The sequence below is a fragment of the Haliotis cracherodii genome, unplaced genomic scaffold (assembly GCF_022045235.1).
Source record: "Haliotis cracherodii isolate W230 unplaced genomic scaffold, xgHalCrac1.p SCAF_34, whole genome shotgun sequence".
In the NCBI taxonomy this organism is placed as follows: Eukaryota; Metazoa; Mollusca; class Gastropoda; order Lepetellida; family Haliotidae; genus Haliotis; species Haliotis cracherodii.
Window position 1 is genome coordinate 972,726 of NW_027266291.1, and position 23,870 is coordinate 996,595.

General features: G+C 36.9%; 1 protein-coding gene across 4 annotated transcripts in view; it reads left to right on the forward strand.

Moving 5' to 3' along the window:
• LOC139477703 (prolyl 3-hydroxylase 2-like) overlaps positions 1 to 22,684 on the forward strand; it is an 84,791-nt gene extending 62,107 nt beyond the window's left edge. The window contains exons 12-19 of one of the 4 annotated variants that reach the window (XM_071260083.1): positions 360 to 597; positions 1,891 to 1,997; positions 3,746 to 3,841; positions 4,909 to 5,022; positions 7,094 to 7,244; positions 9,678 to 9,792; positions 10,206 to 10,278; positions 15,739 to 22,684. In XM_071260083.1, coding sequence (XP_071116184.1) covers positions 360 to 597; positions 1,891 to 1,997; positions 3,746 to 3,841; positions 4,909 to 5,022; positions 7,094 to 7,244; positions 9,678 to 9,792; positions 10,206 to 10,278; positions 15,739 to 15,963 — 1,119 coding nt within the window. In that variant the 3' untranslated portion in view covers positions 15,964 to 22,684. Of the gene's footprint in view, positions 1 to 359; positions 598 to 1,890; positions 1,998 to 3,745; positions 3,842 to 4,908; positions 5,023 to 5,383; positions 6,006 to 7,093; positions 7,245 to 9,677; positions 9,793 to 10,205; positions 10,279 to 15,738 lie in introns of those variants that run through there. The other 3 variants (XM_071260085.1, XM_071260084.1, XM_071260086.1) reach the window with 3 other exon arrangements.
• Positions 22,685 to 23,870: the final 1,186 nt, after the last annotated feature.

Below are 23,870 nucleotides of genomic sequence, written 5' to 3' on the forward strand. Positions count from 1 at the left end.
TTTGTTCACTAGCATGGTCGTAGCGAGGATATTCATGAATGATCATGCAGTCAAACTCTCTGACGTTTTTCAATGTACACTAAAATACGGAGTTCAAGATTAAAGGGTCTAAATGATCAGAAAGAACGCTTCTGTATGTATTCATGCAAGGGAATTCCCAGGGGTTCCCCCTGGAATGTGGAACTAGTCGGTCAATGTTTACGTCATTTCTAGAACAAGGTCTTGTGAAAAACTTATGAACGTCATACACTTATGAACGAATTTGTGGTCATGTGACCGACTTCTCGTCCAATGGAAAAGCTGTATATCGTACGAACTTCAAAATATAAAATTATATAAATATGTCATTTCATATCCAGAGCAAAGTTGGAATAAAGTGTGGGCGGCTGGTTGCATTTGAGAGCAGTGACCATCATGGTGTCAGCATCCCGTACAGTGAGCAGCGATGTGCACTGGTCATCCGGTACACCACTGACCCCACCAAGGATGACCAGGCCTATGTTGAGACCATCAAGGCTCTGCACAAGATGGACAGGAAATACTTGCTGAGTGATATGAACTCCAAACAGCTCACCTTAGAAGATATGAAAAAAAGTGGTATGACAAAACGATTTGATTATTTGCCTTTTGGAATTGCAACTCCACTTTTAGTTCACCTAACTGAAAGTCAAATGTGCTAATGTATTTGCACTTTTCCTGCACTTCACTAGATAAGTGTAATAACTTAAACCCTGTTTCACCTCACTTCACTTGAATGTCTCAGATACTTTCTTTGAATATATGGAAAGTCCTTCCTTCATTGTATAAAGGATTATGGTTAATGTTTATGACAGGGATTTGTTGTACACTATTGGTGGTACATTTGCTGGACTCAGTAATATCTCTCTTTGTATGTATTTTATTGAGCTTTGCAATTCAGTACAAAAGAGGAATAGACATGTCTTAAGGTTATAGAGTCAAGTCCAAAGTTGTTAGTACGCAAATGTCGTCATTTAACAAATTGCCCTTGTATGTGTGGCATTATTATCCCCCCGGCATATAATGCGGTGGGGATATAGCGATCAGCCAGTCTGTCCGTCCCTCCGTCTGTCTGTCCGTCCGTCTGTCTGTCCGTCCGTCTGTCCGTCCGTCCGTCTTTCCTTTTCCGGGGCAGAATTCCAAAACCATTCAGTGTATTTGATCGAAACTTGGCAAAGCTATCAGGCACATACTGAAGTGGTGCCTTTTGATATTTTGGGATTTTTCTAATTTTTATTTTTTTCAATTTTTATGGAATGAAGTTGGACATAGATTCAATTGGGGATGGGGTTCGTTTCAGGGGCTGAATTCGAAAACCATTCAGTGTATTTGATCGAAACTTTGCAAAGCTATCAGGCACATACTGAAGTGGTGCCTTTTGATATTTATTTTTTACGGATTTTTATTTTTTACAATTTTTATGGAAAGAAGACCTAGACTCCATTGGGGAACGGGTTCGTTTCCGGGCCAGAATTCGAAAACCATTCAGTGGGTAAACAATGTATGCTTCTTAAAGAACATTCAACTGTTGACTCATTACATACAGAATTGCACATTTACTAGTGGTTACTTTACAGACAGCTGCTGGGGGGATATGTCATCTTTTTGATGACTCTTGTTTGATGTGTCACTTATACCAAGTTCTTTGATCAAACAATAAGTTGGCTGCTCACAATATTTTGGTCTATGTTTGAATGTGACTTCAACAATAGGGAAGTCACCTGTGGTTATATGACTAAAATTAAACTGTACTTATTCATTCTGTTTAGTAACCCTAGTGACGCTAGCAAACTGCATGACTTGACTGATTGCCAGTATATATCCTCTCACCTTCAAGATGTGTTTGTTTTAACAAAGCTGTCACCATTGCAGGGATCTCTATAACAAAGGAAGGTGCTGACATGAAGGGAGGGGAGCGAGTGATGGCCGATGGACTTGCCAAGGACGATGAGTGCCAGACACTGACCAACCTTGTCCTGGTAAGGTACCAACCAGGCTCTATCAAGAACATTGCCACAGCTGTGGTCAAGTGGTATATGATAATGCCATACACCATATTGTATTTCAAAAAAGAAACTATTGTCTGATTTAAAGAGCAATATGATTTTTCTCCTTGATATTTATATATTTTTTAAGTAGTTATGGTTCTTCCTGATTGGCAAGTTAATCTTCAGATATCAATGCTAGTTGTGAAAGGGCCCTAAATGTGAATGGCTTGGTCAAAATTACAAAGTAATAAATTACCTGTGCTGGTCTACAAAAAATGATGTCAAGATATTCTGTGTTGTTGGAACTATGATCAATCATCAAAATTGTGAGTTTATGTTGTCGCTAAGATTCTGTCATGTCAGATCCGTTTTCAACTTTTCTGAAATGACTTGATGGATTCAAGCTGAAATTGTGTGAGTAAGGTTTGTCGTTTGTTTATTGTTTAAAGCTGCACTAAGCAATCTTCCAGCTATATGACGGCAGTCTGTAAATATTGAGTATGGACCAGAAATCCAGTGATAGATGTCATGAGCATCGATCCACACAACTGAGATACAATGACATGCCTGAACCAAGTCAGCGATCCTGACCACCCAATCCTGTTTGTGGCCTCTTACGACAAGCATAGTTGCTTATTATGGCAAGCATGGGTTCCTGAAGACCTATTCTAACCAGGATCTTCACAGGTAGTTACTGTAAGGGGGTTCAAGTGTCTTTTCACGGCATCTAAATTGGACTTTCAATATTGCCACCAGGTAGCTATCTTTGATTTATAAAAAATATAGTAAAAAATCTTCTTCAAGCAGTCTTCGAAATAAAAACAATGGCCAGGAGGACCCACAAACTTCAGAAACTGCAGATGCTGACTGAACACTTCAGGCGCACATTTTTCCAAAAATTGCAGCTTATTGTGGCAGATAAATCAAAACGTAAATTTACTGCAGGCCAAAAGGACCGATACAAATTTGAATCAACGGGCTGATATATACAAAATCTACCTGCCAAGGTCCTATGGGCAGGCACTTTTTTCGAAGAACTGGGGATCTGATACTTGAGATGGGCATTATATGTAGTTCCATGTTTGTTTTAGGAAGCTTGACAGGAAATCAAATATGGCTTCTCAGAAATCTAGTAGGCCAATTCGATTTATTTTTGCGATATTCTATAGTTTGATCTAGATTTGAGGTAAGTTAGCAATCTTACTGTAAGCTGTCCCTTCTTATAGCTTTTCAGTTACTCAGCCATTTTTTGTTTAAAATGTAGTTAAATTTCGTATTTGTTTGATTTCTTATATGACTTCACATGTTCCACTTTTTTGCAGAATTTTATATACAGACCTTGCTTCTAAATTCTCTCAAAATGCATTTTTTGCTCTGTCCATGTTTGTCCACTGAGATTTCCAAACTGAGGTAGTTAAACTTTGGCATGTATGTTTCTCCTGATGATAAAAATGTTATTTTGTTCAAGTTATTTTAGAATTATGGTACTGGTATTCAGACCTTGGTATTTATGCAGAATATATGAAGATATTGCAGACAGCAATGTTTGTTAAGTAGCTATCTTTCTTGACATTTTAAAAACTGATGACTACATATCCAGGTGAGCTACAATGCCTGTGGTGATATATTCTTATCAACTACAGTGGGTAGGGACTTGGTATTGTGTATAAAGATGGTAAATAATATTGAGAAAGTAAGAAGCAGGATGTGCGATGATGTTCAGGGCTGTTGTATTTCAGACTCACGGTACAGAGGGGAGTGGCTATGAAGGGAATTCTTTCCCTCACACACCCCAGGAGAATTTTAAGGGCTTTACAATGATTGACGCGTGGGAGGTACATATATATGTTGGCATTGTAACTATATATCATTTGCCATCAGCACATAGCAAGGCTTTGAAAGTGGTGCAGGTTTCAGCTTAGAAGTGTCATTCAGCTGAAGGCTACATAGTGACTCTAAAACACTCCCATGTTTACTTAGTAACTTGTGTAAATCTGTATAGGGCTTATGTCACGTAGGATCATTAAATAGATTTTTTTAAGATTTTATTTCTGTTAATTTTTAAACAAGTCAGACGTCATTGGTATATTTGCCTAGATTATAAGATTATAAAAAAAATATTTTGTTTATTCATTAAGTAACAATATGAACCTGACATTTTGCAAAGTTTTTTTCATGTAATGTTTTTTCATTTTGCAGTATTTGACATGGGTTTTTGTGTGTGTTGAATTTGTGTTTTAACACTCTCATGATTGCTATGTAGTCTCACATCTAACTGCAATGTCATACAATCTTTCAAATAATTCATACAACTGCATAGTTTACCAATAGTAATTTTGATGTTTCATTGGATAGTTTACTACTGATCCTGTTTTCTTTATTGCTTTTGAAAATTGATTTGTAATAGCTGTGTGTATCAGGGTGTATATTTAATAGTAGTATCAATACATGCTGATTAGCTGTAAGGGTGTCTTTCAGAATTTGGATCATTTTGCATATTGGGTGGGGTTGAGTTGTTTCTTTTTCATAAACATTTAAATAACACTTATTGTTCTCATATGTTGCGCAATATAGAAAATGGATGTTGTTAAATTTTGTTTCTACTTCAAAAGCTCAAAGCATGGTCAGCTAAGCTGAAATTTGTGTGGCTGTAGGCTACACCTTGTTTTGTTTGGAGAGCATTTCTCTTTTGCTGCAACCCAGAATTTGTCCTTGTTGTTCAGTGCACCTGCTAGGCTGACCATACAGCTGTAGGCTTGAATGATATATATCTGTATTACTGTTAGCACAAGTATTGGCACTGTATTGGAGTACACCCTGATATGTGGTCTCAGCACACTCTCAGCTTTCCTTCACATCCTGTCTATATTGTCCTCTGCTTGTCATCTCTGCTGGCTTCTAGACGGGTGCTTTAGTCGGTGATGGGTACGAGCATCTTCCCACTAAGCCATCAGCTATCTCCCCTCACACAGAGCATGAGATGTTCCAAGGCCTCACAGTTTACCGTGCAGCAAAGGTTTGTATGTTGTCATGCCTGACCTGATGCCTTATATTTGTTGAGATGTCTAAGGTATCAATGATCTGACATGAAGAAAAGACATTAACAAAAACCCACATACTAGATTCCATTCCAGAGTACCGAACCCAGTGATAATAGTCTTTGCACAAGGTAGATTTGAGGACCGTGGATCAGAATGTTGTCAGAAAAGCGAGTAATTGTTAGCCATGTAACTGTGTAGAGATGTTGTAGGTCCCCTCAGATTCTTGTTGTCCAAGGCAATCTAGGAACTCTGATTTTTGTAAATATTCTGTTAAGTATATGGAGTCAGGGTGCCTGTTAGGTTAATATCATAGCTGAAATACTTTTGTTATTATAGGTATTCTTGTGACTGGTTCAACAGCTAGATTATCTAGGCTTAGAGGATCTCATTTTTATGGACAAATGGCAGTGATTAGGTGGGTCTTTTTGTATTGATTATTAACAAGAATTTGTACACAGGGGTTTTGGTCATATTTGTGATGTTCCAGTAGGGTTAGAAATCAATTGTTAGTTTCACTAATCAACAAACGTAAGCTGCATCAGAGTTGCCATCTAACTAAGAGTGGAAGACCACAAAGAAATGTTACAGTCTTTCCTGAAGTTTACTTGTCTTCTAATACATCGGATGTTCCAGTAAAACAGTCCGATTCCTGTGCCCTCTGGAATATGAACCAATTTTCAAGGGTATTTGTTTTCAAGAAACATTCATGATACAAATTTACTCTCAAGAGAAGGTAATACAGTGTGTAGGTCCAATCTATAGTGTGTAGGCCCCATCTATAGCCTGTACATCCCATCTATAGTAAGTCCAATCTACAGTGTGTAGATCCCATCTATAGTGTTAGGTCCCATCTATAGTGTGTAGGTCTCGCATCTATAGTGTGTAAGTCCCACATCTATAGTATGTGGGTCCCATCTATAGTGTGTAAGTCCTATCTATAGTGTGGAAGCAATCTCATTAAAATCAGATCTTAGTTCTCGCTACCGCTAAACAAAGCGCTTGTTTAGCGGTAGCGAGAACTAAGATCTGATTTTAATGAGATTGGTGTGGAAGTCACATCTATAGTGTGTTGGTCCCATCCATAGTGTGTAAGTCTCCCACCTATAGTGTGTAGGTCCCATCTGTAGTGTGTTGGTCCCATCTATAATGTTGGTCCCATCTATAGGGTGTTTGTCCCATCTATAGTGTTTAGGTCCCAACTATTATGTGTTGGCCTCACATCTATTGTGTGTACGTCTCATCTATAGTGTGGTGTGTTGGTCCCATCCAAATGTGTTGTGTTTGTCCCATCTACAGTGTGTTGGGCCCATCTATAGTATGTAAGTCCCATCTATTATGTGTTGGTCTCATCTATAGTATGTAAGTCCCATCTATTATGTGTTGGTCTCATCTATAGTATGTAAGTCCCATCTATTATGTGTTGGTCTCATCTATAGTGTGTAGGTCTCACATTTCTAGTGTGTAAGTCCCATCTATAGTGTGGAGGTCCCACATATAGTGTGTAAGTCCCATCTATAGTGTGTAAGTTCTATCTGTAGTGTGTTGGTCCAATCTATAGTGTGTTGGTCCCATCTATAGTGTGTAGGTGTCATATCTGTAGTGTGTAGGTCTCACATATATAGTGTGTAAGTCCCATCTATAGTGTCGAGGTCCCATCCATTGTGTGAAATTACTATCTATAGTGTGCAGGTCAGACATAAATAGTGTGTAGACCAGTGATCATCTATGTCTTGAAGTTTAAGACAGTGAGGAGCCAGCTCCATCACTAGTATAAAGTCATCTTCATTGTGTTGCTATCACTTTCACTGAGCACAATGTTTTACATACTCTAGACTCTCTAAACACAATATTAACCTTTGTAAGAGTAATATCTTCCTATTTTGTCCCATCAATTGAGTTATTATGCTTAAGTTGTCTTAATGATATGTTTTATCTTTCATTCGTTTAGATCTTGAAATGTTTAACAACTGTTTTCTGTTTGTGTGACAAGTGCCTCGTTTGCCACAACCATCCTCTTACTGTCATGTGATGCTCTCCCTTCCTCAGTTGGCCAACTCGGACAAAGTAAGCTATGCTGCCGTTGAGCTGTTTGTGAACCTGAGCGAGCGCAGTCGTCTGTTCACAGAGAAATACTTCAATGTCACAAAACCTCTGTACTTTGACTTCACACACCTTGTTTGTCGGTCAGCCATTGATGGTGAGTAGGACGTCACAACATAGCCTTTTCTTTCCAGTTATCCAGACAGAGATTCAAATGGGTGTCATACAAATTTGGACATATGGTTATATGAGGGAGACACAATTTTAAACTGCAATGATCTGAAAGGTTGGGGATAGGGGCCCAGTCTGACAGCTGAGGATAATCTCACTATGAAGGAAGTGCCTGAAGTTTATCCTTGTTTATATATTCAGATCATTTAAGAAAAATAATGACCCATGTTTTTTCCATGTTTCTTTGCGATGACCAGGGACACTGAGATATAGTGGTTGTGGCACCATATTTCCATGGCATCACAGTATCAAGGGTCATGTACACTATAAATTGCATGAAAGTCCATTACTGTCTTTTATAGGCAGGCATATGCATCACGTTTAGATAATTTAGCAGTTGAGTGATGGGCACAATTTTCCAAAGAAATATATTTCTGAAGAGCATGTATCCAAGTGGCACCTAACCAATGCATCTGGTTTGAGATCCTGTGTTAGTTGTTTGTGGACTCACTCTGGCTTATCCTGTCTGCCCAATATATTGTTCTTTGCACCCTTTACATGTGATTCCATGTATTACATATTGGACAGAACCATCTGTTATAAAGCATACCCACAATGTTTGCTTCTTGTACAAGTTCACACTCCTTGAACTTTTGAAAATTCTGGATTTTAGGCGTTGTGGTGAAACATGGAAAAATCAAGACGATATTTTTAGGTCAATATGTTTTACTGAATTTTAAGTTTTCAGTAAAAGGTAGGGATGGGGCTGATTCTGGAATTTTTTAATGTAATGCAAACACCTTTCTTGTTCAATCTGAGTTGATCCAAGACATTAGTATCCGTATGCATTGCTTTGCAGTGTCACACCCAACTTCTAGCCATTGACCATCAGAGCAGCATTGCTATTCTTGCACAGACTTTGTGGAGAAATGCAATTCATTTGCTTGAAGTGTCGTGATAAATATATGAAGTGTAGAACAAACAAAACTGCCAACACCCAATGTCAACAAAGTATTTAATAAGACCAAATGTATATCATGTTTATAGTGAGGGTCCTTTCACAATAAACCATGTTTAATCACTGGATTAGTTATGTTCAATATATGTTTCCAGTATAAACAAACTATACAACAGTTTACAGCGGTAACTGAAGCTTCAGTTGATGTATGTTACAACTTGCTGCACAGTTCCGTATGTAACACTGAAATAAAGTCATGGGATTCAAATGTTGTGTACAGCATCTTCGGCAACCTGCTGTATTAAGACTTGGAACCTGTTTTCATATCTCATCAGTAATGGTTGGTATAAGTCCAAGAAGATAGTGACCTTTGTTTTAGAATTGACCCAATAGATTCTGGACAAATGAGCTACTGCTTTTGTTACACATGACAATAACTGTATGTCAGAAGACATTGTACCAAATTTCTAATCTATTCTTCTGGGCTTCAAGTATCACCCAAAACAACAAATGAGAGTCAAAACTGTCTGCATTTCTTAGGGAATATATGAATCTGGGCTAGAATAATCCGTTCCTCCCCTCGTATTGACGAGTGGCAGCATTTGCAGGGTGAGAAAGAATTGAAGAAATGCTCGTCCTACCGAGCAAGTACATATATTTCAATTCATCTCTTAATTGTTTTCAATAAAAAATGCAAGATAATTTCAAACCTAAAATTTGTCTTCATCTCTCACTCTTTCTGAGTAATAACCATGAAATACATGTCGCTCATATCATAAATAGGCGACATACTTGGCAATTGACTGTTACAGAAATAAACAAGAAGTGCGTTTGCACAGCAGGAATTGAAACTAGTTTTTAAAGGGAGATAATTATATATATTATTTTTGTTGTAAGCAACTCAATTCTGACGCTCAAATGTCAAAGCGATAGTGAACAGCTGATGACTGATTTTGTGAAGGAAATGACTGACATATGGAAGTTTTTGATCGGGGATGGTGGGGTTAACAACAAAAGACATGATCAAATAGGCAACAAAAAGGAAAATTTCTCAAAAAACAGTATGACTGTGAAAAAAGAAAACGAAATGTGCAAGACACATCGTTGAGCAAGTTCAATGGGCGGGGAAGTATTTTGTACTGTCTGCCATAAATAATAACTGAGAAAACAAAACTTTAGTAAATATAACAGGACGCAGGACGCAGGACGAGTACAAAATAATATCTACTTGCCCTGCAGGACAAGTTGGGTTTGAGAAATTATTCAAGCCCTGAATGAAGATCTATGCAACTCTCAAGAAATAAGACCCAACTCGTGAACAAGTCCTCTTCAAAAACTGATTGTGGCACAGGGACTTGAAGTGGGTATTGAACTAGGTTTCATTAGCATCACCATTCAGGAAAGTTAGGACAATCTACTTTGTATTCCTGTAATATGTATCATGACCTGTGATTGTATCAGATGGTAACCTTGACCGGTCGGACCTGAGCCACCCGGTCCATGCTGACAACTGTATGCTGAAGCCTGATGGTTCCTGCCCCAAGGAGTTCCCTGCTTACATTCAGAGAGATTACAGGTAGGTCACTGACCTCTTCATTAAACGTAGACAGATTACAGGTAGGTCATTGACCTCTCCATTAAGCGTAGACAGATTAAAGGTAGGTCATTGACCTCTCCATTAAATGTAGACAGATTACAGGTAGGTCATTGACCTCTCCATTAGATGTAGACAGGTAGGTCATTCACATTTCTGTATATATAGACAGGAAGGTAAGGACAGGAAGGTAATTGTGGGAGATTTCTCCATGTATTAAGACAGGCTGGTGCATGTTTTATTAACTGTAATTAATTGTTGATGGCATGATTAGAATTACAATATTTGTTAGAGCTTCAGCATCTACAAATATTAATACCTATGTGTATGAAGGAACTGTAAACGCCAGGATAGCTCTGGGGTGCTTACATTGAGACGTGTTTGCTTCTTTTCAGTGCAATTCTTTACTTAAACCATGAGTTTGAGGGTGGGGAATTTTTCTTTGCCCACAAGAATAAATCTGCACAGGTATGTATTGAACTCATTCCTTGACTTCATGAATCTGTTTTTATCGAAAGATTGTCTTCAATTAAATATTATTCTTATGTCTTGAAAGATGTTGTCTAGTGTGATGTTGGAGTTCTTTACTTACTTGTAAATTTGTTTTATAAATATGTTGTTGTTACAAACTTTAATCATTGTTGTACGTATGGTATATTTGCAAATTTAACACTTGTTATGCTATGGTATGTATACAAGCATGCACAATTGTTATAATATGTCATAGTTACAAGCATAAACAATTGTTATAATATGGCATATTTGCAAGCATGCACAATTGTTATGATATGGCATATTTACAAGCAAAAACCGAATGTTATGAAATGGTATATTTACAAGCGTAAATTATTTTTATCATATGGTAGTTTTTAAAGCATAAACAATTGTATTGTTATCATATGGTATGTTTTCAAGCATAAACGATTGTTATAATATGGCATATTTTCAAGCATAAACAATTGTTATAGTATGGTATATTTACAAGCATAAACAATTATCATATGGTATGTTTACAAACAAAAACAGTTATACGGTATGTTTACAAGCATAAACGATTGTTATATATGTTTACAAGCAGAAACAAGTGTTATGATATGGTATGTTTACAAGCATAAACAAGTGTTATGATATGGTATGTTTACAAGCATAAACAATTTGTATAATATGGTATATTTACAAGCATAAACAATTGTTATAGTATGGTATATTTACAAGCATAAACAATTATCATATGGTATGTTTACAAGCATAAACAATTGCTAGAATAGGGGATATTCAGACCTGTCAGCCCTCCCGCAATTTGATGAAATCTCCCAGTCTCCCGTATCATGGACTATTTCTCCCGCAAAACAATATTCTTCATTATTTTAAAAATTAGCCTGTCTTGTCCCGTGAGTAAAAACAAAAAATGGGAAGTTTACATCCTGATCTGTCCAGTAGGCTCACGGATTGGGGGACCGTTATCACAGCCATCCGTAGGGGGACCCAGATGGGCCTTTGTCTTGTAATCAACTGGTAATTAAATTCATGTGGTGAATGATTAAACAATGTGAACTGTAAAGAAAACTCAGATAGTCCTAACAGGTACCTAAATAATCAGCCGAGTATTCATCACCTACTGAAATGAACTGTTGTCTTCATGTTCTTAGTGTGTTTATTCCTCCATAATTTAAGAACGTAGGTACATTTATGGCTGGTCCAGTTATACAAGTTGACTTAGATCTAATTGGTTATCAGATTTTTCAGAAACTTTGTTAAAACATCAACATACCTCAAAGTTACATCATTAAACTCTCGGAAATGGAAACAAAATAGGACATGCAAGCGCCATCTTCAAAAACAACACGATGCGTGATTGGTTGATTCAGTAGTCAAAATAACAATGCGTTACACGATCAGGCTTCCTCGTAGCTAGGGTATCAAAGTCAAAGTTTAAAGTGAAACTTATAAATAAACTTTTGACTGACATCGTGACGTGTGCACAGAAATATCAACATATAGAACTTTATCAAATTTCACGCGAATGTATCCTGTGATTATTTTACACGAGTGGCTAATAATTTGCTAGCATACCAGATCTGCAATCTAATTTGCATACAAGAGTACTAGTCAACCAATGAGATTAATACACGTCAAGGTCAGAAAGGTCAACAACGACAACGAGACTCATTTCATTCATAAATTGTAGTAAAACGTAATACAGTGATGCCTCGCTACAACGCTACCTTCGGGGTCCAAATAATTGATGAGCGTTATAGATGATGAGCGGTTTAATAAAGGTTGAGTTGTAGGTTGTAGATGACCAACAAAACAGTATACATGCTCTACCTAACACGATGTACGTTGCATGTTTCAGGGTTTCAAAAAAGATTAGAATAGAAGTTATTTATGATTCATAGTGTAGAAAAAGATTTATCGAGTATTAATATGCGCTTTAAAAAACAACAACACATTGTATCCCTTCAGGTGAATAAACGGGTAGATCGGCAACAAACTTGGTCAATAAAAATATGAAATTTGATATAAAACATCACTAGACATGATGATTTACCATTTAAAATGTATTTCCTGCTCTCTAAGGTATTCTTTTATATGCAGAGATTAAGATTACCGTGTGTATTTTCTTGTAAACTAAGCCGGAAATAGCAATCAGCTGTGCACACGTTTCCTCCCAATCTACCGGTGATTCAGTCAAAACATACCCAGTGATACCACTTTAAAGAAATTTGATGCATTGGTCGGAAGAAATTGTATCTGATATTATTATTTTATCAGGAATAATATATTCCAATATCATGTTATTTTAGTTGCAGCTTCCACCATATATGCTTAAAATTATAAGAACGACAAGTGTAGCACTTTGGTACAGATTGTATGCAGGATATTTTTTGACGTATGAAACGATTTTGACCAGTCACCGTAGGGACTTCCAGTGCTATATGTATTTTGATAGCAAAAACGTTATGTTGACATTTAATAGTCAAACTGCCTCAAATATGACTTTTAGCGAGTCATGGTACGGCTTTTATGATATGTGTATCCATTCTCTTCCAACTAAAGTTTGTTTCAAGGCGTCAATAGCGGTAATCTGACCGTGGTTGCTGTTGATAAAGGTGAGTTGTGCGATCTACCGGTCACTTCGCATACGAATTATTGTAAACATTATTATAGAATCTAATAATTGAATGAAATTTTAAATATAATTAAAATATGTATATTGCAACATTAGTCCAGATAAACAATGAACATTTTTTTTTAATTACCAGATATTATAATAATAGGACTAAATTGCGTACTTCGGTTCGGATTTGTTGACTGGTATTTCTGGTGTTGCGTGATCGCGGTGATCAGATGATAATGTTTTCTGAGATGGGGGAAAGCATTGTGTCATTGGAAAACTTGAGTTTATTGAAAATGATAGTAAATTTTGGGAGCCATGCTTTACCATGCGCTATAACCGAGTTAGCACTATATTGAAGGGCGCAATAACGAGGGAACACTGTAGTACTTCCAAATACGGCATGCATTTCTTGGAATGGAATAACGTGAACGTTTCTAGGAAATTTTAAAAGCGAAGTAATGGGACTATCAACAGACAAAGTACCGCAGACAGAAAACAAATTAAGGGCGATCATGTTGCGTCAGGATAAATGCACTTGATATTTCTTGTAACCAAAATCGTGCCAAACACTTAGGAAACCTGCATCATAACAAAGTCTGACAACTGGTTGGATTGGACCCCATGGTCAACTGGTCAAGCTACCGATAGTCAAATTTCAATTGCTGTTTGCGTTTATCTGAGATGATCTTTGAACGAAAGTGATATGGATAGATTGTGCTGGGTTTATTCTTGGAGGAGGAAATGCAAATGGAAATTAAGCAAGCTCTACGTATAAAAAGTTAATAATTATTTATTGTTTTAAAATATTTGGTTTTCTTAATAACAATGATAAAAATAAGAGTTGGAAATTATCTTATCTTCACTATTTTAAAAATCTCCCCCTTTGGAGGCAAATCTCCCACATTTTGAAGTCAAATCTCCCACATTGTCATGATGAGGGTTGACAGGTTGACAGTTGTCTGAATAATTACAAACATTAACAATTGTTATATGGTATTTTACAAAGTTAAACACTTGTTATGATATGGTATATTTACAAGCATAAACAATTGACATTATATGGTATATTACAAAGTTAAACAATCGTTATGATATCGCATATTTACAAGCAAAAACAATTATCATATGGTAGTTTGTAAAGCATAAGCAATTGTTATAATATGGCATATTTACAAACATAAACAATTTTTAGAATATGGCGTATTTACAAGCATAAACAATGGTCATTATGTGGTTTATTTAAGAATTGACCTTCACTTTGTGCGAGTTCATTGGAGTATGAACCTGCATAGAGGGCCAAACTGTATGAACGTCGGAGCTTGCGACGACGTTCATACAATGTTTGGCCCTCACTCTATGCAGGTTCATACTCCAATGAACTCACACAAAGTGAAAGTCAATTCTTATAATTTTTTATCACAATTTCTTTCCTCAAAGGACGTAGGCCAAGATCTAAACACAATTTATTTAGTACGTGTGACTTCATGTTTACACTGACAGCCAAACAACAACCAGCTATATTGCGGAATAAAATAGATCCCCCAAAAGAGAGGTGACATGAGCATATGGATGCAGAACTTGCTCTTCAGAAACATCTTACGCAACACGTGTGTTCATATAATATCCCCATTAGATGAGAAAGGTCTGTAATGAACTACCTCAGTAAGTCAGTCACAATGACAGCGTGTCGTAATACATTTACATCAAGTACAAGACGTCAAAATGGCCGACACGATAAAAGTGACGGGAGGATTTCCGAAGTTGTTAATGAACCTGTGGCGGTTACATGTGTTAGTCATAATTGATCAACTGACCGATTATTGAAAGGTGATTAAAGGTGCGTCAAAGACACCAAGGTAAATTCGTAGATTGCTGGAGACGGTCACTGTCAGCCTAGACACAGATCGAGTCGATACTGACGATAGTTTGGATGTGCATTTTTTCGTTTGTTCATTAGGATGGGCCGTAGCGAGGAAATTCGTGAACAATCGTGCAGTCAAGCTCTCTGACGTTTCTCAATGTATACTGAAATACTGAGACCAAGATAAAAGGTTCTAAATGATCAGAAATAATGCTAATGTATGTTTTCGTGCTAGGGAATTCCCAGGGGTTTCCCCAGGAATGTGGAAGTAGTCCGTCAGTGTTTACGTCATTTCAAGAACACGGTCTCGTGAAAAAAGTATGAACGTCAAATTGTGTCGTTCATACACTTATGAAGGTCCACTTCGCAGTCATGTGACTGACCTCTCGTCCAATGGAAAAGCTGTATATCGTGTTAACGTCAAATTAAAAAATTATTACAAATTTAAACAATTTGTTATAATATGGTATATTTACCAGCATAAACAATTGTTATAATATGGTATATTTACAAGCATTAACAATTATCATGTGGTATTTTTACAAGCATAAACAACTGTTAAAATATGGCATACTAACAATCATAAACAATTCTTATATTATATGTTTAAAAGCATATACAATTGTTTTGACTTGAGTTAACAAGCATAAACAATTGTCATAATATGGCATATTTACAAACATAAACAATTGTGGTAATATGGTATATTTACAAGCATAAACTGTGATAATATGGTATATTTACAAGCATAAACAATTGTGATAATATGGTATATTTACAAGCATAAACAATTGTGATAATATGGTATATTTACAAGCATAAACAATTGTGATAATATGGTCTGTTTACAAGCATAAACAATTGTGATAATATGGTATGTTTACAAGCAGAATGATAGATGGAAGAGACAAGGAAAAACATTTTCACTGTCTTTTTTCCTTCCCAGGTAAATGTTCATCCCAAGTGTGGGCGACTTGTCAGCTTTAATGCTGGTGAGTTTCATGGGGTTAAGGCAGTTGTCAAGGGTACCAGATGTGCATTAGCATTGTGGTTCACAACCAACCCACAGTTCAAGGAACTTGCACATCTACAAGCTCGCAAAATTTTGGCCACAAAGCGGAAGGAGAGAGAAGAAAAGAACCAGAAAGAATTGTCCAAGACTGAATTATAACCAATACTTTTTACAACTTGTTGTTATTTAAGAAGATGTTTTGATAATTATTCAAATGTTCACAGGTTATTATTTATGGAAGTCATTCTTCTGAATGCTCATATCATAATACTGAACATGTTTGGAAATTATTCACATATATGTCTCTTCATTCAACTGTACAAACCATCATGTTTTATTGTCTGAAAATTGTATGTACACCTGTCTTTGAATCTCCTTATCTTTTGTCATGTGGACCTGGATTCTTACTGTATCAGGTGAAATACTGGCCCAATTTCATGTGTGAGAGGTTTGGTCCTCCCACCCACATCACTAAAGACACAAAGCATCCAGCATTTACACCTTGGCATAATGAAACATAAGTTCACTAGACGTACAGGCCAAAAGGTTGTATGGGTCAGTATCTGACATATCTTTTACATGAGTATTTACATAACACCCTATATTTGTATATAAGGAAGTCAGGATCTGCTTTTAGGTGTTCTTTCAGACTATTTTACTCAAGATATAACGACAGGGATTTTTTTTCTGTTTGCCTTGACCGGTTGCAAATTCATAGATGTCTCTGACTGTGTCATGAAGTCTGTGTAAATGTTTGTACAGTCTAGGATTTCTTTTGTGCTGAAAGAGTCACATAGGCTTCTGGGCCATGTGTGTAACCCTTTTACTGAAATTGTAATTGAGAACGCCTTCTACATCTACCCAAGGCAAGAGAGTTAACTGACTTTAAAAGTCTAGTTTCCACCCTTGCCGAACTAGACTGGAATCCTGGCCTCAATCGTAGCGCCACCTGTGGCTATTACGAGTTATGTCCCTTCTATGCCTGTCATATGGACCAATCAGATTCCACCTCTCGTATCACTTGCATTTGCTTCAAACAAAATCGTGGCGCCCTGTCAAGACGATCTGATTGTCATAAAACGAGTCATACATCACCAATTGCATCAAATCACGTAAGCACCTTGATTAAAAACATTTGAAAATATTTGTTGACAACGAGTTGGCGGTGCACATGCTTTGCAAATCCTGCAATTGACTGAAATCAGCATGACAGTTTACAAACCGGATTTCAATTTCGTTGCATGATTTTGATTGGACTATGCATAGACTCATTAGTCCAGCCAAAATGTAACTCCATAATACCAGCCTATTTCGGCAAGGGTGGAAACTAGACTTTTCTAGTCAGTTAACTCATTGCCTCGGGAAGATGCGCCTTCTAATAAGGGGGACTGCTCAATGTGTTTGCTCCAACTTGAGCTCCACCACCACCACTGCCACAATTGGTTTTCTCAACCACAAGTATATGACAGATGAAAGAGACTTCCTACCCGGGTATACCTCCTCTATATTCCTATGTATATTTTTATGACATATAATTGGATAATATTGCAGGTAAAGGTCACTCAGTATGAGGGAGACGTCAGAATAGCTTGTGTGCAGGATAACTTGAGTATTTACGATCAAACTTAATATACATCATCTTAAAGGTGGGATTTTGATTATATCGAATCTTAGGTGACCTCTGTATAAGGTCAAGATCACAGGAGGTCATATTATTAAATAGTTCAAATTTCACCTTTGGATTCATTACAGATGTGAGCATTTTCCAATCACTTGGTGACGAACTCTAAATGATAGACCGTTCCAGCCCTGGCCAATAAGCCCTCGCCTTGTCTCCAACTTGTTGTTGATGTTAGAACGGTAGGGGACAGAGCGACAGGCACTCGCTAGTTGCTATGGTGTCACAGACGGTGTAATTTTATTTGCATGAGTGATGAATTTGGCTTGATACATTTGGTGCCAGTTGTTTGTCAAAAAGTGTTGAAAGTAGACTTATACAAATTTTGTGTTGGGACTCAGCTGTCAAAATGTATCTGGTGAATGTAAATGGAGCATATGTCCAATGTAAATCTTATCTGTCCCTGAGGAAGTGCATAACTTCAAGCTAGTCATGTCAGGAAGGGCACAGTGCTGTCAGTAATTTATTACACATCCATTGGCAGTTCAATTAAATTTTGTCTTTTCCTTTTGTTTTTAATGTTATGGAAACCATAAACACAAGCATATGTGCATATTGCAAATCATTTGGATATCTGTAAATAGATTGTCAACAGTCACATTTATTTCACATCTGATGCACTAATTATCCACGCAATGTCTTCTGCGTGGGGGTAATGAAATGGACATCGTCTGTTTGTGTACAATGTGGTTTCTGGAGCTGACCTTGACAACCTTACAATATTTCTTCAGCAAACTTGGTACATTGATAGGTCTTGTAGTGAACTGGTGCCTTTTGATAGTTTGGGATATTTTAAAAAAATATTTGGAAGCAGTATCTTCAAATATGTTTGATACTGGTGATCACTTTCAGCCTTATATTTTTTAGAGAAGAAATTTGCCTTATTGCAAGAGTCAACAAGCTGGGTTTTATACCAAGTGGATGTTGCACCATGAATTATTTTGTGTATATGTGCTTGCCATGTCCTGCAGTTAAATCATATGAATCTAACTTTGACATTACATCACCTAATTGATTGGAATAATGATTAATTACTTCATTAGATTATGATTTATATCATTACTTCAATGTTTACTTGAGGAATCTGTGTTATCACAAATGTCTTGACATCATTTACAGCAAGTCAGTTAAAATCACCATGACAGTTGTGTTATTATTTAACTAAAATGCATAACAATAAGTCTCCACTGCCACTGAATAACTTCTGAACACATATTTTATTCTCATGACAGAGGAATAAACTTTTATTTCAATCAGTCACAATATTCTGCCAATTCACTATTCTTCTCACTTATCAAACTATCCTCTTCCTTACTATCCTTGGATTGGGTGCTTCCCTTCACAGGAATTGGATCAAGGAACTAAATAATGGGTCCTGCCTCTTCATAGAAATGCTGAAATATTCAAACAATAATGTGAACTTATTTGAATTTAATTGAAATATGTTGCATGACAGAAAACCTTTGACAATGACTATATTTCCATGTTGATAAATTATTACTGCAGTAGTTTGCAATGTTAGGGAGGCCTATTGGGAAATTTGTCATTTTGAAATTAAAACATTTCAAGATCTGTGACAAAGTTAATACCTAAGAGAGTGGACAACAATTCCCACCAGAGTGTACCTTAATTTAAATAATGTTATGATTTCAATCTGCACTACCAAAGTGGGATCACATATTTTTTAAAAGTGTGTTAAGTATGTCGTCTTGTCCTGGAATAGAATATTGCTAACTCAATGCCCAAAACTGGCAAAAAGCAACAACCAATAATCATGAATCAAAACTGATTTTGTATTTACAAGCTTCTTCTAGTTTTGATTGACAGCATGGGGCGGTCTATTAACCTAATAACTGTCATATGTCCTAAGTGTGTCAAATGTCAAGGTCACTTCGGGGGTCATTCACTCCCATGACTTGTAGATAGTTGCATTCACAAAGTAGTGTGAGAATGATATGGAGACTTCATATAAGTTTGCAAGAAGTAATTTTCTAGAATGTGAGTGGATGATGTTGAAGGTTAAGGTCATTGTGAAGTAGCTGAAACCCCAAAGATTGTGTACACAATATCTTGAGCATTTATTTTTGGAATTTGAGACTTTATATATATATAACTTGATAGTTAATGGCTGAGATTGAAGGTCAAGGTCAATGAACCAGAATTGCTTATAACTTAACTTATAATATGTGTGTGTACAAATATGAGTATGTTGACTTTTGTCGCCTACACATAATTTCTTCCAGATATTTGTATTAATATACAGAAGTGTGACATGTTCCATGAGTTTAGAAGGAATGTGACATCCTTTGTTTCTGTACAGAGGCAGGTCATGTTCAGTTACATGATTACTGTGATATGTATGCCAAAGATATTTGTGTCAGATGTTGTATATGTTTTCACGGACTCATATCAAAGGTGCAGTGTACATGAATTGCTGTGTGCAAACCTTAGTTATGATTTGTGTTACCTTGAAGTCACCTGAACAAAATGTTAGCTATGTTTTGAATGTAACCATGGTTTGATGGTGTTAAGTTTGGGACTTTGGGAGCCACCTTCCTTCCCCATGGTTATGTTTTAAGATCAGATACAAAGTTTTTACATACCATTTGGCACAGATCCGTATTGATTATTGTTACTTTCAAACCATCTGAAAATTTCTTGTACTGCTTCAGTATAGCGGAAGAAGCAACAATGTGATGATCACTTACACAGTTCCTTAATTACTGCAAAATGTTCCATTTGTATTGGTTATAGATTATTTAGTCAGGATATGGTTGCCAAATTATGTATTAGATTGCATCATCAAACAATTGACCTGTCACTTAGAGATTTGAGACAAGATATACTTCCTATATTTATCCTTGTATTGTATTACCTGAGAGTTCCGTAGAGGTTCCTGTGTGCTTTCCTTGGTTAGCCTTAAATGTGCCAAATGCCTACTTTATACATATATTGTTCTTTAATTGTTATATAATCTTTATATCATACCCAATCTGTTGTTACACAGAAGCTTGCCAAACTCGATTTTGTCCTGACATTATGGAATTTATTTGTGTTTTTCCAACTGTTGGCAGCAGATAAACCCTGAGGATTATACAATATTAAGGATTATGGTTTTGCCTGAATTTGACTGCCGCAGCTGCTGTCGCACTTTCTTCTTTAACACGTTTTTGACATGCATATCTCCATTATATCCCTAGGAAAAAAGTGTGTTTAATGTAGGCCAATGAAACTTGAAACATGTCTTCCATAGGATGGAACCACGACTGGAAAAGGTTGTGAGTGACCTTTGTATAAGGTCACAGTGAAGGTCATTGGAAAGCATGTTTACTCTTTTGACTTAAATTATTGCTAAAGGTCAATGGAACTTCGTACAGGTCTTTTGGGAGGGACCAAGTTCACAGAATTTTGATAACAGATTAGAATAACCTTCTTTAGCATGTACCATATTTTCTTTGTTACAAGTAGGGGTCATATTCACTCTCAAGGTCATATGCTAAAATTGTATCTTTGAGGTGGTAAGATTTTGTGCAATTTTTATTGAAGGTGGAAGTCACTGAAATTGTCATTCTGAATGTAGATATACTTCTTTGTGTACTGTGAGATTTTACACATGTGGGGGCACGGGTGGCCCAGTCCTCTAAGGCGCCACAATTCGCAGTGCAGAGTTGTGTCCCTTGGGCATGCCAGAAACCTATGATTGTGGGTTCGAATTCCGGTTTACCCTGATTATGTTTCTAGATTTGTCAGCACCATACTTGTGCTCGTGGGTTTCACCGAAGTGGTAAACATCTGAGACCTGCATCACTTCGGACTTTCCTCCCACATTAAGCTGACACGCGGTGATATAACTGGAATACTGTTAAAAGCAGCGTTAAACACAACTCACACACTCACTCACTCTTACACATGTAGCATAATCAAGCATACAATTGGCCGGAATTGAGGGGTCTTACAGTTTTCAAGTCTTCTTGCATAGGGCACAGGTTTTCCAAAACCGGAAGTAAAGGCGACCATGGTGATGTAAACATTTTTAGAAGTTTCGAAACAGTGACTGTTTAACAAAAAATGCCAACCCATCACCCCAACTCCCCACCCCCCTAGAATAGTAATGGTGAGTCCCTAGAGAAGGACCTAGAAGCAAGTTTAACTGCATTTGACCACATGAGGTACACTTGTCAAAGATGGAGATAGGTAGTTATAGCAAAGTTTTGAAAAAGTAGGGATGGCAGTGCTCCTGTTTCTAATTGAGTCCTGGATGAAGGTTTGGTGGATGTCTGACTGTCAGAGACATAACTGCTGACTGCACTATTATATACATGTCTTACCTAGCTGTCTTACCTGGCTGCAGGGTGATACCTCTATCACTGGGTGCACTATTTCTATGTTACCAGAAGACCAGAGCTCAATATTTGCCAGTGATTTTGTCTGTCATGTCATGTATATTTGAGGCCATTATTCTTAGATAGGCTGGCTAAAACAACTCCATAAAACACTTTTGACATACATTAGAAACAAATAAATTTGTAGATTATGTACATGGCTAAACATTGTCCTGTAGAGGGAAAACAGATCAGAAGTCAAGTCGCCTGATGAGCCTACTGTGTAGATAAGGCTAGTTTATGCAGTCACCAGGTCATAATTCCTCAGTCACATTGTTTTGTCTGTCTTCATTGAGCAGATTAATAAGTTTAGATTTGGCGTATACTCAATGGTTTGTGAGTGTATGGTATCAACAGTACGCCCCAACTTTTCAGCTATTGGATTACAATTCTTATTTACTTTTTTGCAAAGCCAGAAGCATTTTTTGTCTGAAATATATATTTTATTGCCACACGTGTGTCTTCTCACATGTGATTTGTCCCAAAAGCATCTCATGAAGTTTTGTTATCCTAAACATACCATAGGATTTTGGAAAAATGTGTGAGGTGCCCTCAGTCCCACCACTATAAATGTTTCAAATGAAAATAGTTGTACAACAGTTTTCTATAAGTATCAACATGCTATATTATAGATATAGGCCATACAAACAAGAATTGATACTTCCGATTACCTGTATTTTTTCTGAATCTGTTTTCCAGTCAGTGAATATGTTTATATGTAACATTTATTTTTCGTGAATATGCATACATTTTTCACAGTTCTATTATAGCCGTTTATGCCAGAACACATTTGTAGAAAGCTCATAAATCAATTTCTTTATGTCTGTTTTGTGTTATATATTGATTGGGATTAGTCTTGTAATTATTTCAGGATTTGTCGGGTATATGATGCACCTTGGTCAGCGTAATTGAATTTTATAGGCCTGTGAACACAACTAAATTGTGGAACGTTTTTGCCTTTTGCTTAATCCTTGAATTTTAGGAAACAAGTGGAACTTGGAATCAAGCTGACAACAGTCAAAAACGGCCACAACTTTTTTCTTCAATTCAACACACTTTCATAAAAGCGACAAAACATTATATGTCAGAATTAAATGATCATACATTGCCAATGATATTTTGCGTTATGGTTTATGGATAAAACATGTTAACAGTTTTACTGAGATTGAGTTGTTTTGCTGAATAAACTCGCATGTGACACGCATTCCTCTTTTGCCCACAGATTAAAGTGTGGTGTTAATCACTGACAGAGGTGACTCAATTACACAAAGGATAGGACGGAAACACAGGCTACATACTGTTAAACACGAAGAAGTTTTTTACCTCGCGTCATCAGTCACTTGCAGTGCAACAGGCGGGAGAAAGTTATATAATATATTAACAAAAAGAAGGGTTTATGTAAATGCTTTGCCATTTTCGTTTGTAATCTATATATAAATTTGTTGCTATTTTCGATGGATCCTGTTTTCAAAGCCCGACTTGAAAACTTGAAGAATCGTCAGGGCGCGATGGTAGCCCCAGCCACAACAGCCGCAATACTTTATACCTCATTTACTATGTATAAACCACTACACTAGCAAAGCTTGACTTCCAGCTCTTTACCAGTCCATCTCCCTCAAATGCATAAACTAAACATTGGGAGACAAAAACTAAGGGCCAGGTAGGCTTGGAACCCACACCCTCAACCCTAAACCCCAACTGCCAATCAACTTCACTGCCGAGTTGATGTCCATCTAGTCAGCTCTGTAAAAAACAACCCCTAAAAACCAGATATTCCAAAACTGTAATGCTTATACACAGCTAACTGCATTCCAGTCCCCCCAAAACTCCCGCTATCAGCAGGGGTCCTCTTGCCAGCTCCCCGGTGTGTCACATCTGATTAATGACCACTAGCTATTCTGTAGCAGATGACATGTATGTGAGTCCAGAAAATAATTGTCTTCTTTTAAAATATTGATATTTGGTTATTTTAAACTACTTTCGAATCATTTAAATGTTCTGCAGAT